The sequence below is a fragment of the Eremomyces bilateralis genome (assembly GCF_010015585.1).
Source record: "Eremomyces bilateralis CBS 781.70 unplaced genomic scaffold P152scaffold_9, whole genome shotgun sequence".
Taxonomy (NCBI): domain Eukaryota; kingdom Fungi; phylum Ascomycota; class Dothideomycetes; order Eremomycetales; family Eremomycetaceae; genus Eremomyces; species Eremomyces bilateralis.
The window spans coordinates 371,401-386,085 of NW_022985075.1; the positions used below are offsets into that span (position 1 = coordinate 371,401).

At 52.0% G+C, this 14,685-nt stretch overlaps 7 protein-coding genes across 7 annotated transcripts; 2 read left to right on the plus strand and 5 right to left on the minus strand.

Moving 5' to 3' along the window:
* Window positions 1-62: 62 nt before the first annotated feature.
* P152DRAFT_343039 (uncharacterized protein) lies at window positions 63-1,116 on the minus strand. Its single transcript, XM_033675344.1, has 2 exons — window positions 416-1,116; window positions 63-363 (listed from the first exon to the last, which is right to left on the minus strand). The coding sequence occupies exon 1, from the start codon at window positions 955-957 to the stop codon at window positions 433-435; it is 525 nt and encodes a 174-aa protein (XP_033534199.1). The 5' UTR covers window positions 958-1,116; the 3' UTR covers window positions 63-363; window positions 416-432.
* Window positions 1,117-2,931: 1,815 nt separating this feature from the next.
* Window positions 2,932-3,732, minus strand: P152DRAFT_514187 (uncharacterized protein). Its single transcript, XM_033682847.1, has 3 exons — window positions 3,292-3,732; window positions 3,205-3,231; window positions 2,932-3,137 (listed from the first exon to the last, which is right to left on the minus strand). Exons 1-3 carry the CDS (start codon window positions 3,485-3,487, stop codon window positions 2,986-2,988), a joined length of 375 nt encoding a protein of 124 aa, XP_033534200.1. The 5' UTR covers window positions 3,488-3,732; the 3' UTR covers window positions 2,932-2,985.
* On the plus strand, window positions 3,413-3,732 carry P152DRAFT_458398 (uncharacterized protein). Its single transcript, XM_033679453.1, has one exon. The coding sequence runs from the start codon at window positions 3,494-3,496 to the stop codon at window positions 3,677-3,679; it is 186 nt and encodes a 61-aa protein (XP_033534201.1). The 5' UTR covers window positions 3,413-3,493; the 3' UTR covers window positions 3,680-3,732.
* Window positions 3,733-5,997: 2,265 nt separating this feature from the next.
* On the plus strand, window positions 5,998-6,939 carry P152DRAFT_449290 (uncharacterized protein; the record flags this gene model as incomplete). The annotated part of the gene is made up of 1 exon (XM_033678101.1): window positions 5,998-6,939. One exon carries the CDS (start codon window positions 5,998-6,000, stop codon window positions 6,937-6,939), a length of 942 nt encoding a protein of 313 aa, XP_033534202.1.
* A 2,633-nt stretch (window positions 6,940-9,572) lies between these two features.
* P152DRAFT_342758 (SNF7 family protein-like protein) lies at window positions 9,573-10,947 on the minus strand. The gene is made up of 4 exons (XM_033675342.1): window positions 10,776-10,947; window positions 10,690-10,718; window positions 10,604-10,638; window positions 9,573-10,543 (listed from the first exon to the last, which is right to left on the minus strand). Exons 1-4 carry the CDS (start codon window positions 10,834-10,836, stop codon window positions 9,979-9,981), a joined length of 690 nt encoding a protein of 229 aa, XP_033534203.1. The 5' UTR covers window positions 10,837-10,947; the 3' UTR covers window positions 9,573-9,978.
* A 251-nt stretch (window positions 10,948-11,198) lies between these two features.
* On the minus strand, window positions 11,199-12,528 carry P152DRAFT_458405 (uncharacterized protein). Its single transcript, XM_033679454.1, has one exon. The coding sequence runs from the start codon at window positions 12,474-12,476 to the stop codon at window positions 11,379-11,381; it is 1,098 nt and encodes a 365-aa protein (XP_033534204.1). The 5' UTR covers window positions 12,477-12,528; the 3' UTR covers window positions 11,199-11,378.
* P152DRAFT_342933 (uncharacterized protein) lies at window positions 12,459-14,567 on the minus strand. The gene has a single exon (XM_033675343.1). It carries the CDS (start codon window positions 14,473-14,475, stop codon window positions 12,751-12,753), a length of 1,725 nt encoding a protein of 574 aa, XP_033534205.1. The 5' UTR covers window positions 14,476-14,567; the 3' UTR covers window positions 12,459-12,750.
* Between the last annotated feature and the right edge of the window lie 118 nt (window positions 14,568-14,685).

Genomic DNA, 14,685 nt, shown 5'->3' on the forward strand with positions numbered 1-14,685 from the left:
AAAGTTTCCCCATTGCCAGGGCTATGGGTACGTAAAACCCCACCTCCTCCTTTGTGGTAGTAATTGTCCTTTCGTTTTTGCCTTCGTGGCTCTCCTTCTTGGTCGGTGCTTCCGCGGCGTGGTGGAGCAATACAGCAATATTGCTCCCCGTCGCAAGTTATCTCTTGGTTGATTTTTGGGCTGGCTGAGCCCTTTTTGTCCGTTGGGGTTATTATCCCTCACTCCGCTTTGGTTTTTTCGTTTTTGGAAAATGTCTGTTGCCGAAAATGTCCGTTGTACAGTCAAACACCGCTATAACGATTACCGCTACAGCGATATTCGCGTTATAGCGATAAGAAACCCTGCACGGATTCTCAATCAATGCTGCTAATAAAATTCGTTTTAGCGATATCCGCGTTATTCCGATTGGATTCACCTGTACAGATTCAATCGTTATAGCAAAGGTTGACTGTATTTGTTTTTGGTCAATTGAGGAGTCGTCGTGAGGGCTTGTGGAAAAGTGTTCCGGGGGGCATCCCTGGGCGGTGTGACAGAAGATTTCCTGTAACTAGTGACTTTGCACAGATTCGAACTTAGTTCCTCTGAGTCTTTCTGTGCACCTATCACTCCAGTTACCATTCCACCATCGTCCCAGGGACACGGCTTACGGCAAAGGCTGTGGTATCCGAGGATAAAGGGCGAGTACCAAAATCCCACGCCGCATAAACGAAACGCTGGTATTCCCGTGGGATGAAGCGCCGTGCCAGATTCACGAGCAGCGCAGCTCAAACAAAGTTCTATTCGTGACGCAGGACTTCTCACAGAAATCCCTCCTGAAAAGGGGCTTAGATAAGAAGACGCGGGTGGAGCCTGGTCATCACATGACACTCCGTGAAGGAATACATCATCAGCAAATTCGCCAGCCGAATTGTCGAAGAGACAAGATCTCTCTATGCGGTGTAAATGGGCTAAAGACATGGATCGGTGACTGTGCACCGCCCATTCATATCTTCGCTTAATCACCGAATAAGGAGCCGCGTCATCGAGACGTTGTACCTCATGTAGGAAGAGTTGGGTAGTCGACAGTGGCGCAAGCTGGGTGCCGTGTCATGCAATCTTCGGGTCGCATTGCTGGCTACTACCATCTGAGTGTCTGTAATCTAGAACGGCCTAGCGCTAGAAAGAAGTGCTCATTGACAGTTGTACTGAGAGGATTCACTTCGAATCTGGAGCGGAGTCCGCTCGAAGAGTCGTGGATAGGGTACTGATATAACCATCCTGATTCAGGCAGCTTCTTCATCCGAATATTCTGGCGATCCAGATACGCGCAGCATCCGGATAGAGCGGAATCTTGCAGGATCCAGTCATATCCACTGATTTTTTTATTGGAAGGGCAGCCACGTCGTATAATGGACAGGTCTCACGACTGCCGCAATGACGAGCGAGGCGCCTTCCAAAGGGGCAGCTGGAGACTTCGCACAATACACAGCCTTTATTTCCGTTTCGCCGTGGACCGTGGTTTGATTGCGACTCATGAGACGTACTGTCGCTGGCGATAAGGGGGTGCGGCAGGATGCGGCATGCATTAATTTTAGTAATTGGAGCCCGACGTGGCCCAACATGAATCCGGATGGAGGTCATATGTTCAGTTGCGGCCAGTTCATATAACATTGCGCCTCCAGAATCCAGGGTAGAGAAGATCGGATATGTTGATAATACGTGAATGGACCACAGCGGTGGACCGTGGCGTGGCAGAGCAGCCGGATATCTGAGGGACAAAACGCAAGCCCGACGTGGAATTGCCCTGTATCAAGGAGAACCGGTAAACCAGGCCAGATTGCGCTGATCGTGTTGCCGAAGGGGAGGACAGCTCCAGCGTTGAGGGTGCCGTGCGTGGTCAAAAAGGTAGTCAGTAAGAGAGTGAGTATTTGCGGCCACCCAGGCCATTTCAGCATTCGTCAAGCGCCTCCCCTCGAGTCCGTGCTAAAGGAGCAGCGGTATCGTGAGAGAAATCGGGGAAAGGGAAATGCGTGGGCTGGCTCCGAACAAGACATTCGTATCCAAAGGCGAAGCCGACTATTGTACCGACGGTTGGCTCTGGAGGGTCCCATAATGCCTTCGAAAAGCGGGGTTGAAGCCGGCGGTTCCAGTTAGGCCAGGAAGTGGTGATAGATCTGGAAAAGAAGGGTGTGGGAGCGGTAGGGAGGACGGCGCATTTATGTAGGAAAATGACTAGAACGAGGTGGGGTCGACGGGGGATGGGCAGCTGAGAAACGATGGCGCAGAGATAGCGCTAAGTCAGAGGCGGTTCGACGAGCCCCCTAAACCCAAAGAGGCAGCGTACCTAAAGTCCTGGACAGATTTTACGATAGTACCGTAGATACTCTCCCAGAGTGCCCATGACATTATTCCTCGGAGTCGTCGCGGTATTGCGAGGTAGTTGAAGCGGGCCCCGGACTTCGATTTGGATGGTAGCCGACGGAACCCCCATCGGTTCGAGACGAACCGATATGTCCGCTGACTGGTTCGGAGTGTCGGACGTGGTGGAGTGGGCTTGCTCTCCATGTCCTATGGAATGGGGAATTGCAGTGGAAGCCTTGAGTTTGGAGATAGAGGCTGGGGTGGAGGTTGAGGCTGAGATTGTAGTCTTGTTGACGAAACGCCTTCGTGGCTTGGACTTTGTCGCCGCCTTTAGAATGCCACATGAGCGGGCATGCCGTTTGCCCGCGAGCGATGTCGCGAATCAGAATGCGGGGCGTTCGTCTTGGCCGAATCCGCTGTCGCTATCATTGCCGCTGCTGCTGTAACCACTCAACTCTTGCTCGCCAAAATCCTCAGTGTCGAGCCTGTCAGTAGGCGAAGAGCGACGAAACTGAATAGATCGACTGCTGCTGCCATCATCACCGACATCTTCGTTGCTCTTTCTGTCGTGGAAGACTTGAACCGACACGCTTCATTGCATCTAGGCTGGTGATGAATCGTCATGACTAGTCGACTAGTGCCGCCTTAATGACGGGATTCCGAAAGCTGCTCGGCTGGACCGTCTTCGACTGAAGCAGATCTCTTTCCGGGCGGTGGTGGATCAGGGGAGTTGTTTGCAGTGGATGTCCGATCTGCACAACTGTTGAGGGGGGTATTCGGTTCAGTCATCTGGCTTGCTTGAAGCAGATCGTCCTATACCTACAATAAGCTTTTGTCCAGGGATGCTAGATTTTGGTGACTTACCTGCGCCAGCTGTTTTGATACCATCACCTGGATTCCTACCATCTAAGCCGCTCACGGACGTTGATATAATAGGCTTCGACAGCGCACCTAGATTGCCTTTGGCTTGGTCCGTAGTCTTGGCTCGCATTGCACCCTGGTCGGGATTCTTAACTGCTGGCGTGTTGCGCTTCAACAGCTCCTGGTGCGAAGGCAGATAGTCATCCGAATCAGAACCATAATCATTGGCTTCGCTCTCCTCGAGAACGATTGGTGTCGCAGGTAGAAATTGGCCCAGGGGTCTCATTCATCCATGCCGGACTGGAAAGTTACTTTTGGAGGCTTATTGTTCGTTCCCGTTATTATCTTTACCGTGCTGTTCATCCCCCGACCTCGACTCGGTCAGGGTGTTGGAGAGGTCGCAGTGTTCTCTGCCGTCGCCCCCTTTGTTTCCTCGTTTCTCAGCGGCCGTTCTGCTACGAAGTCGTACGTTACTTGAAAGCTCCCCTTCCATACGATAAACTTTAGCCGTAAAGTCGACGGCATATTCATTTACGGAAATATTTTCTGGACGAGGCTTTGATCCACGCGGCTTTCGCTCCGGCGGGTGGGTATAATAGTTGAAAGAGATTGGTGCTGGTGAAAATAGGTGCCGTTGTGGTGGGTTATCTTGGTGACATCGGTCGAGACTTCGCGTCACTGCTGTAGCTGCGAAGTGAGGGGGACCGGAGAGCATAAAATCTGAGAGGGGTGACAATAGCTGAATTACTGCTTGGCGGAATCGCTTCATAGCGGGTAGGTACATGTACCCGCGGACTGCTACGTGCAGGGAGCCCTATATCAAGGGTCCCTGGAATTTGACCTTCATGATACGGTTAAAGTTGACAGAAATCTCGTGTCTCTAGCTCATTTGTCTGACACTGTATTATGGCATCATATTGCATCAATGCGAGCGCGGATCTTTGAACAGCTAAACACTCCCTAGCAGTTCCACTCGTGGATGTCTGGATCAGATCGAAGACCAAGTTGCGGTGAAAGACTTGACATATTGAGTGATACCGTCTCAAACACCGGCTTCACATGACATTGAACGCAATCATAGCCTCGACAAATGGAGTGTGAGCGTTGAACTTCCATTTGAATCCGATGATGCAAATTGCGTGACACGACATACTAATTAGAACTGGGGGGTTGTCGCTGATGTATATCGGATGTTTCCACCGGACAAGTATGTGGGTGAGAAGGGGACTTAATGACAACAGAATGAAGGATTGGACGGCATAGAATTACAAAACTGGCCTTGTATGACTGACTTCGCTGGACTGAGACTTGCTACATGTCGGGCCAGAAGAGAAATAAATCGAGTCTAACAGAGGTGACGAAAGGAGACGTGTCGTTTGGTTCAAACGGGGACAGGCGGTCAAGTAGCTGTGATCATAGCGCCAAAGACGCAGGCATGATCGCTGGGCTATGAAGAATGAGGCGGCAGGAACCATTTGGTTAAGAATAGATGGTGACGGGGGACCGTTTTCGCTTGCATGTCTAGAAGTGGACCCTTGCCGCCCTCAAGAGACAAGAATCGAGGGTGTGATGTTGAGGCTCTACCCTAAGGATGCTGCAGTCATTTCCACACTGACCGAATGTCCTACCTGAGTGAATGTAGAAAGTGAAAACTGCTGGCTCTAATTATTCCCCTGAAATGTTTGTTTCGATTGCATAAATCGATGCCAATTTCTTCGGTTAAGAAAGCGGCCGGTGGATGGACCACAGCATGGGCGGATATCTTCGCATCCTGACGCGTAGCACCGGTAAGAGAATAGTATTCCGCTGGGAGAACGGTCAATCCAGAGAATGGAGCTGTGTGATTGACTCGGAAAAAGCACGCGGGCCCAAAACGGGTGGGAAAAGTCTAGTGGAAATCTCCGCAGTTCTGGAAAATGTCTTACCGCCGGCCTTGGGCGTCGAACGGTCGACAGGATCTTGTGTTGGTATTCGGGACTGGCCATAGAGCGGCAAAGTTGAACTGAGCCTTTGTCACTAGTGAGACAAGTGACATCGATGCCATGCTGCTGCTTGTTAACCACGGTGCCGGGTTTGCCTATGAGCCTTGTTGCATTGGTGTGGTAGTTAATACGTCCGAACGGGCCTTGTTCAGACCGATCGACGCACCCAATGAAATCTATAACATGAATCATTTGTCTCCTAACTCCTCTTTACACCCATCCTCTTCTCCCTCTTGCAAGCAAAGTTGTGGCCGTCCGCAGTTTCAACTAGGAACGCCGCTAACATTTTCCTCGGCTCCATTACTTGAACGTCTCTCGCAGGAAGTGTCCTATTGGAGCCGCAAGGGGCAACATTTCCTCGGGGATGGTGGGCGATCGCTCGCTATCCTTGGTCCACGTCGGCGCCTCGAAACACCACGGAACCGCCGGAGAGAATTAGCATCGGCAATATCCTCAACTGTTGCACGTCCCTGGTTGACAACGTGAGAGTGTTTCGTAATATTAAAGAGTCGCTTGTTCCCGGTCGTGGCCATCTTGGTAAGATTTCGAATCTCATGAGCAGCGCTCCCCCGGTGACGATATTGGCTCTAACTCAAGCACCAGGAACCATCCGAACAGGGTATCCCAAAGCCCCAGTTGACGCTTTGAATACCGTCGCGATCACGTGCAGTCCATTCCTTTCGACAGAACAAGGCGCACGGGATTGTCGTGGTTTCATGGAGCTTGGTGATCGAGCGGGGCCGCGGACGTGCCAACCAGCGAACCTACCACCTCCCCCATTGAGACTCGTATTTGGGAAATCGTGATCAAAACCATGGCACCCAGGAATCCCAGCTCTTCAGACAGGATCGACGATTCCTTGTCCGACCACCAGCTCCGCCAGCGTCGACAAAACCGAAGGCTTGACATTTATCCAAGCTCTTTACCGCATGAGGCTTACTTGCGGAACCGCGAGCTAGACGATTCTGAATCACTCATCGTACATTTTGATGAGAATGATCTAGCCGGGATCGACAGACCACCCGATCACGAACGGGAAGGCCCGCTCCTAGTGAGAACCCCCACCAGTTCGAGCACAGATCCGTCCGCACCGTCGCAAACGGACTCGTCGAACATGTCTGCAGTGCTGTCTGCTTCCGATCAAGATACCGCTCCGACTACAGACATTTGGGGGTCGGCTTCAGCTATTTCAGAGCCGGCTTCAGACGCTGAAGTCCTTTCAATCTGCCCATTTTGGTTCCTGGGCTGCTTGCGGTGCCAATTTGACAACCTCTTGCAGTGCTTCTTGCATTCACTAGTGCACTTCCGCGAGCCAGGGACATTAAATCCCAGTCCGGACACCAGACACGTCTATATGGAAAACATCGAGTGTAATCCACACACCATGCACCTCGTCCAACCCCCCAACCGAGTATCCTGCCCTTTTCGAGACTGCAACTGGACAGAAAGCAGGATTTATGGCGATGAGTCGAACAACCTCTCGGTCGAAGACGACTGGGCTCATTGGCGAGCCAGATTGGAGCACATCGAAGCTCACTTGAGGAATGGGAACAACCTGCAGCTGAATGGCAAACCCGAGTATGATCTCGCTCACTTCCTCCACAACAACAACTTGATCACTCGCGTCAAGTTCCGCGACTTATACGAGGACTGGAACATGACTCGATCCCCCTCGATGCAGTCTAATGTTCGAGTCCACGGTGGTGAGGCGGAAAAGAGACTCCGCCGCAGAGGGAGGGAAACCGTGCCGCAATAAAAGAAGGCGCCGTATACCTCATCATGCTTCGAAGTATACGGCTTAGGTTGCGACCTGGATGGTACGGCATCTCGAACTTCGGAAATGTGCACTGTCGATTCAGGTCAAGTTTCGCAGACTCTTGAAAGACACATTTTGAAGGCGCCTGTTGGGCGTTTCGTCGGCGTTCCCCTTTAACCAAGACATCAACTTTCTGTTCCCATAACCGATGGTCATGGCATTTTCAAGGTCACCAGGAGATTGAAATAGAGTTCCGGATTCGGTGGGACCGAACCAAATTAGTGCCACCGGGTCGACGCGCTTTCCCCTCCCACCCTTCAGTTGTGTTCGTCTAAACCAACCTGCTGGATTTTCAGACAAACGGACCCAACTCATCGCCAAAGAATTGGAGTCAGAATCGAACCCGTGTTTTTGTCCCCTATCACCACTAAACAGGCGATGCCTGATATCCGACGATCTTTTCGAACCTCGGCAGCCATATGAATGTTATGAGCATGGCCGCGAAATTTCCCAAGACCACCAGTATCTAGACTGAAACCGATCCAAACTTTTTCAGCGATGTCCACACCAATTCGCTCGGAAGGTCTTGCGTCCAAAAAGATCTTCTTTCTTCCGATTCCCTGCTTTCGATATATGGTGCTTTTCCCTTCTCTTCTCTGGAATCCCTGATGCTCTTAGTAGGCAGCATGCTGCTTCCTTCCTTCCTCTGTTCGTGTGTGGTTTCATGTGGTTTGTATATTTGTAAAATAAAATTCAGACTCGATTCCGTTCACTCGTTGCGGTTATGGTGCCGTTCCCTTCTCCTCTCAAAAATCCTTGATGCTCTTAGCAGGCAGAATGCTGCTTCCTTCTCTATTCGTGTGTGTAGTTTCATATTGCTTGTATATTGTTTGTAGTAAACAAAATTCAGGTTCGATTTCGTTCACTCGTGGCGGTTCCGCACCGTTGTCGGAATCATGAAGGGACTGCGGTTCCCGGTGTCCCCCACGCTTCACCCCATCTTAAAAAAGAACATTAAGACACATTTGGCCGGTCAAGGTCCACTCGTTGAATGCTGAAAGATATCCGGCCGCTTTGGGGAGCCGCCTTTCATATCGGTAGCATGAGGTGGTCGGTATTCCATGTTGCGGAGCATCTCGACGGGTCTCCAGAATGCATACAGTTGGAAATTTCGGAAAACGAGCTGCTCCAGGAGAGTTTAGGGTGGATGCTGTCAATATTGTGCAGCAATGTGCCGTAGGGAGTCGAGGGATCGTGTAAGAGGTAGGAAAGGGATGAGGAATGTGGAGATTGGGGTTATAACCGACAATGGGCAGAAAATGTATTGACGATATTAGAATGTATTTCGCCTTTTTGGAAGTTAGGACATCAGATTTCTCTAGTTATACCTTTCAGTATCGCCTCACCCGTAGCAAAATAATGGTGTCATCACAGGTGTGTGCAACATGAGAGAATCAAGGATGACACCGAAAGTCTGGAATCTCCGGGTAGATCGTCGGAGGCGAAAAATATCAAACACACTGACTCGCGTCCCCTGACTGTAACCTGAAAGAAGAAAAAATCAATAACTCTTTGCCATCACAATCAACGAACACGCCCCCACAAGCGACATATCACACTTCGTATCCTTCGAAGATATACCACTCGACGGGTGGTGGCCGCCTCTTAGGCCGCATGGATAATAGGTATAAAACGAGAATCTAAATCTTTCGATGCAACTGGCGTTTGGGCTCTAACATCTCAACTTCAATCCTTCGTCAGGCGTTCCATTCTTTTAAACAGTCTTTCTTTCTTCAGGTTGCGAGTTGCGTTTCAAATCCCCTCTTCATAAAGTCAAAGAAGAGTTCCGCGCTGGCTAGACGAAGAAATATCGGGGATTATTGACAGAGCCATAACGAACGTGTCTTATATCTCCACGGGGCATTCAAGATGGCATCCACGCCCTTATCTCCCGGGAGACAGCTGTTTATTCTATGAATGCCTTGGGAGCTCCGCAGGTTTCGTCGCGTCTTCTCAGGAAGCAAGGTAACGGATCCAGGTCATGTGGTATTCTTGTGCCGGTGTGGACCATGTTGCTGGACATCGTTTCATTTATCACGCCCTATATTCCGCAAAGAGCATGCAGTTCTGCCATTACGTTCCCTCCGAACCCGGGCGTATCCACCGTTCCAGCCTTATTGTCTGGCGTAGATTTACCAATGAGTTACAGTCTAGGCTATGTACATGAGTAAAATAAATCTCACAACCAGCTGGAGAATTGGATTATCAGCAAGCCAGAGCTAGTTAGGCATCACTTCGTCTCCTTCAAGCACCTTATCTGCTATTATTGCCCAATGCTCGACGTCCACGAACCCAAACACATTTGGTGACGTGCACCAGTTCTTCACTGGTCCGCCCAGCTCAGGTCTGGTCTCATAGGTTGCTGTCCGAGAAGCACTATGCCCTCGCCCTGTTTTACCAACCCATGCTTAACAGGTTGTCCAGTCACTATCACATCACATTTCCACAAGGGTTCTGTTCACATCAACCAACTTGTTGGCTGTGGCTTGAAATCCGAGGCGATGCTGATTCTCCTTTTACTCTCCGTTGTTGTTTCAGCGCCCAATCATGTTGGCAAATGAAAGTGGCCAATAGTTGAAGCTGCTCTTGGTTTGACCTTGCACCAGACGCACTAGATGCCCTGGGGCAAGGTGAGCCTTGAGTCAACCTTGACTGTATAGTCGTTTCCGCGTCTACGATATGGTTTAGTTGCAGTCTTGGGGTCCTGTGCGATACCACGATCTAAGCAGAATATCATGTCCCATAGACCTATTCTAATGTTGTACTGACGGGGAGATATTGTGCCGAGAATACTATGGCATGGATGCCACCAACAACCTCCCTTATCACAACCAATAAATCCCACCAGCATTTAGACTTCACTGCAAGAGCTGTATCCAACCACTAAACGCCACACCAAACCGAACACCCGTGGTCCCCTAACGCCAAACGCATATGCCTCGTAAGATCCACGTCGCTCCATCCTCGAACCCCCCCCTCTCAACTCTTCAACGCCTCCAGTCGCCCCCTCATCTGCGCCAACATCTCCTCCTGATCCTCCTCCTCCCCCTCCTCCTCTACCGGCTCCTCCCGCACCGGCACGCTCGGCACCTCCTCTGGCGTCGCCTTCGCCGGCAACCGCCCCTTCAGCACCTCCGTCAACACCTTATCCACCTCCGTCTCTGCCTCCTCCTCCTCGAACTCGTCCTCCTCCGGCAGCGAATCCCCTACCATCTCCTCGATGATCCCCGCCTTCACTAGCTCCTGACTGAGCTCCCGCATCGTCCCCGTCAGCTGCCCGAGGCTGATCAGCTGGTTGACGTCCTTCATGATCCCCGTCGATTTCTTGATCGACCCCTCGATCCGCCGGAGGGCGAACGCTTCGTTGACTTGCATTTGGACCGAGTGGAGCTGCGCTTTGGAGGTGGCGAGGCGCGCTTTCTGCCGGCGGATGCGCACCATTTCTTTGGCGAAGGTACGGGTTTCGCGTTGGGCTTGGGCGGCTTGAGAGGGATTGCGTTCGGCGCGTTTGGAGGATTGGAGGATGAAGGTCTTGGTTTTCGATCTAGTGTTGGTTGTGAGAAAGGTCGACTTTAAGATGGTAGCCCGAGCTGTGTGGACGTACTCGAGGAGGCCTAAGTTCTGTATGTCCCGATCTAGCTGGCGTGAATGTCAACCACTGGCGGCGCGTTTGGAAGGGTGAATGCGTACTTTCCGCGCGTTCTTCCGTACGAGGGCATCTGTCGTGTCGTAAGCAACCATAACATGTCGAGTCAGTACTCAGGACCATGACGCACTGCACTTCTGCCGCTGCTCCTCTGGAGTCGGCCCAAACACGAATGAGCGGATGGTTTGCATGACTGCGAAAGTGTTGTGGGCGGGTCCCTCTCGTTCTGAGTTGAGATACAAATGAGGGTGGGTACGAAACGGTTAACCTGTAGTGCCAACCAAAGGGTATCACCGCGACATCTTCAAGAGGCGTATACAGTAAAGTCACGACGAACCCGGCGGGATAATATGGAATCGCATAAGATATGACATGGATGGCTGGGCTTAGCTGCCTCTAGCGGTTGATTCCTTGATGCCTGATGTAAGAGGTCCATGTCACGTGCCACAGAACAAAGTCCCTGTTTGGTCTGGTGAAGTTCAGCAAAGCGAGAATGAGCCGTACTACGTAGTAAGGCAAACGAAGAAATGTTCTGTTATATTCATAGGTATTTTCCCGGAATTCACCATGGGCACTAATCGGTATATGTCTCCTGCACGTAAGCCCAACAGACCCGACCCATGCATTGCGTCGCATAACGCCCCGCTGCAAATATGATTTGATGTGTTCTCCCATCAAAGTACAGACCAGACCGGACGTCCGATATCTCCATGCCACAAAAGCCCACAGCATCTCACTCCAACCCTTTCCTAAACAGTCGCTTGACCCCGCCCACATTCCCTAAACTTCCAAACTCGCCACCCAAACTCGCCATCTTCGCCCGCTCCACCATCCCCTCCACCCATTCCTTCTTCTCCCCGCTCAATTCCAGCTTCTTCACAGCCGGACCCGCCAACCCCACTTCTTGTGCAGATGTGAACGGAGTGCTGGCGCTCCTTCTAGAGTTGGCGGACTGCGGTCCGACGGACGGGGTCGTCTCACGTGACCCATGATCATCCGTTCCACCCCCCGGGAAGACCTCCGTGGAGGTACCGAGCTCCTTGCTAAGTGGCGTGCCAGCCATACTCGGCTCTCGGGATTTCGGGCTGGAAGTCAACACCTCGAACCCCACCCCGCCACCGACTGACCCCTCCGCATTGTCGACTCTCGTCCGCCGACCATGGTGTTCGATGTAGTTCTGAAGATACGCCCCGAGGTCCGCCCAGCCGCCGCCGACGCGGACCATCACCCGATCGCCGATACGACGGATGTGGAGCTTGAGCGGAGGAGCGGAGGTTCCCGGCCGATGGAGGTGATAGAGGCGAATGTCGGAGTCCGAGGAACCGGAAGCGTTGGGGACTTGAACTAGCGTGGATGGAGCGGCGGATACGGAGCGGAAAGCAGGTCGGCGATGCGAATCGCTGGGAGCGCCGACCGGTCGGAGCTTTGAAGATGGCTCGGAATCTGGTGCTGGGGAGTTTCGACCTGATTCTGGCATTAACGACGGGGAAGCTCTACCAGATCGTAAATGTGATGGGGTAATTGGGGGTTTGAGCGGGGTGGAAGCCGACCTCGAACCACTGGTGCGTGGTCCTGGAGGTCGCTTAGCGATATTGATTGTAGAAACTTTGGCGTTGGATTTAGGTCCGATTGGAGTGGTAGGTGTTGTGGATATTCTGTCGGAGGTAGGGACGGGTTGTAGTTTAATATTACCAGATACACTGCTGAGGATATCTGATATCTGCGCGTTCAGATCCGCTTTAGAAAATACTGTCTCCGTTGGCGACGCTTGCGGAGAGGCCACATCACTAGGATTGGATATAGCCGTATTGGAATTGGAGCCGTTCCGCATTCCTTCGTTATGTTGTCGAGCTTTATTAATCCGGAGTGCTAACGGTGGCGCCTGGGAATCTGTCTTTTGGCGTAGAGGAGAATCTTCTACTGTAGCGAATGATGCACCGACTGGGTCAGAAGCTGCTGAGCTGGCAATAGATGAGATGCTGCCTGCTCGATATCGGCTACCTTCGGTGGGCCTCAGATCATTGCTAGGCGCCCCTTCTTCTTCAGATCGATCCGGGGCCGGAGGTGGAGCGCCCTCTTGTTGGGTAGTAGGACCTCCGATGGGGTCAGACTCGGATGTACGGCGACTTTGACCGTTTGAAAGAGCGGAAGGTGAAGTTGCCGTGGAGGCTCCTTGTGAAGAGGTGTGTTGAGGCATGCCTAATATCGAGCCAGAGCTGTTGCGACGGATATTGATGCTCTTGACCTAGATAGGACGTTAGAGGTGGATATAGGCCGGAAGGGGGAATCAACAGTACCTGAGCACGGGGAAGGGACCCAATAGATGTTACCGAAGCCCTCTTAAGTGGAAACGGAGGCCTAGAATCGGCTTTACCGCCGTCGTCATCACCTGATGGCTCCCTAACTGGCTCATGCTCAGGTAGCCGAGTACTGGATTCACCAATAGGTTCGGGTGACGCTGGAATATCGGCAGCTTCTTGGTCAGTGTCTGTCGCACTATGGATTTTCGACGCGGCAGGTTGTTCTAGGGATGATGCACGATTAACGTCTTGGGTGGTCGCACTCTCGATCAACTCTTTGGCGCCGTCTTGTACTTGCGTTACCGCTATTTCGTCCGGCAGAATAGCAGGGCCTCCAGCCAGCATATCGTGGTGTTGTATATCGGTCGGGGACAGAGTTTCATCCGGCACAGAGCTCTGCTCAACGTCTTGTCCCTGCTGTTTTACTAACCGCATCTGCAGATCGAGCACACCATTCCGACTCTCAACGGCCCACCGTCCATATTCAGTTTCAAGATCTTCAAAATCATCGATCCACTGGTCCGGCAGGGAGTCCTCCAACCCTTCCAGGGCATCGAGCATGTCATCCAGCTTTCGGCCTAGCGAGGTGATCTTCTGCTCTAGAACGCCCTTGATAACCGTCAACGCTTCGGCATGTTGGGTAATGGATGTATCCGTGAGGCCAGAGCTGGCAACTGGCTTGATAGCTTCCCAGCCAAGCTCCATGGCTTTCGTCGCATGGTCGAGGGACTCTAGGAACTGTGGCAGGCCTCTTAACACGCGCAATCGGACAGACCATGTATCTAAGGATGATCGGAGTGAGTAGAGGTCGGGTAAGCATTGCATGAGAAGATGTGTCGTCAAAAGAGGCATGTCATCCATCAATTCGAGGCGCGCGAGTTGACTCTCCGTTCGACTTGCATGGGAGTAACTGGAGGTTGGGCGTGATCGGCTTGAATAGTAGCCCAAGACGCGATCTTTCAAGTCTTCCAGCTCGAGGCCGGAAAGTGAGCCTTGTATGTCATCGAGGCGCGTTTGATGCAGATTTATCCGGGTAAGGGTAAAGGGACCATTGTCGTTTAGGACCGTATCGAAGTTGCCCGCCTTGTTTATGCCTTCCTCTCTGGCATGTTCGTCATCCGTCTCGTCTCTCATCTTAAATGAGCCACTCCAGCCCCATTTCTGGATTTCATTGCACCATCCCCTCAACCTCTCCGCGGCCTGTGCAACGCGAATAGCCAGCTCCTTCTCCGCCGCGGTAGCTGTCCGAATCGCTACAAGTAATCTCTCATCGGCTATCACCGGTTCTTTCTCTTGTATTTGATCAACATCGCGGTCACGAAACTCCACGGCCTGTATAGCCAGCAGTGCCTGTCCTGGTGACACTCTTCTTAATCCATTGACAGCCGGGTCGGCATTCTGCGCCGAATTCGTTCGGTCTCGGGATTTTGCAGGCGATATGACCACTTGAGGAGTGACGCCGGATTCGTATAAGGACGGGGACAGACGCGTCGGGTCGGTAAGATCCCAGGGACCCAAAGGACTGGACATGGTGTGTTTGTCGTGGGTGCGGCACAAGAACGCTATCGGGAAGGAAGAGCAGTGAGGTATATTGTTCGCATGTCGTTATTTCGAACCTCGCGATCGGCGGAATCTAGAATTGCTCAGATGGTTGCTCGACTCCACCAAGAGGGCGATCCTGGAGGGCATGTAGGCGGGGAGTGTGCTACATCTGATGTCCCGGAACGGTCTCTTTTCTTC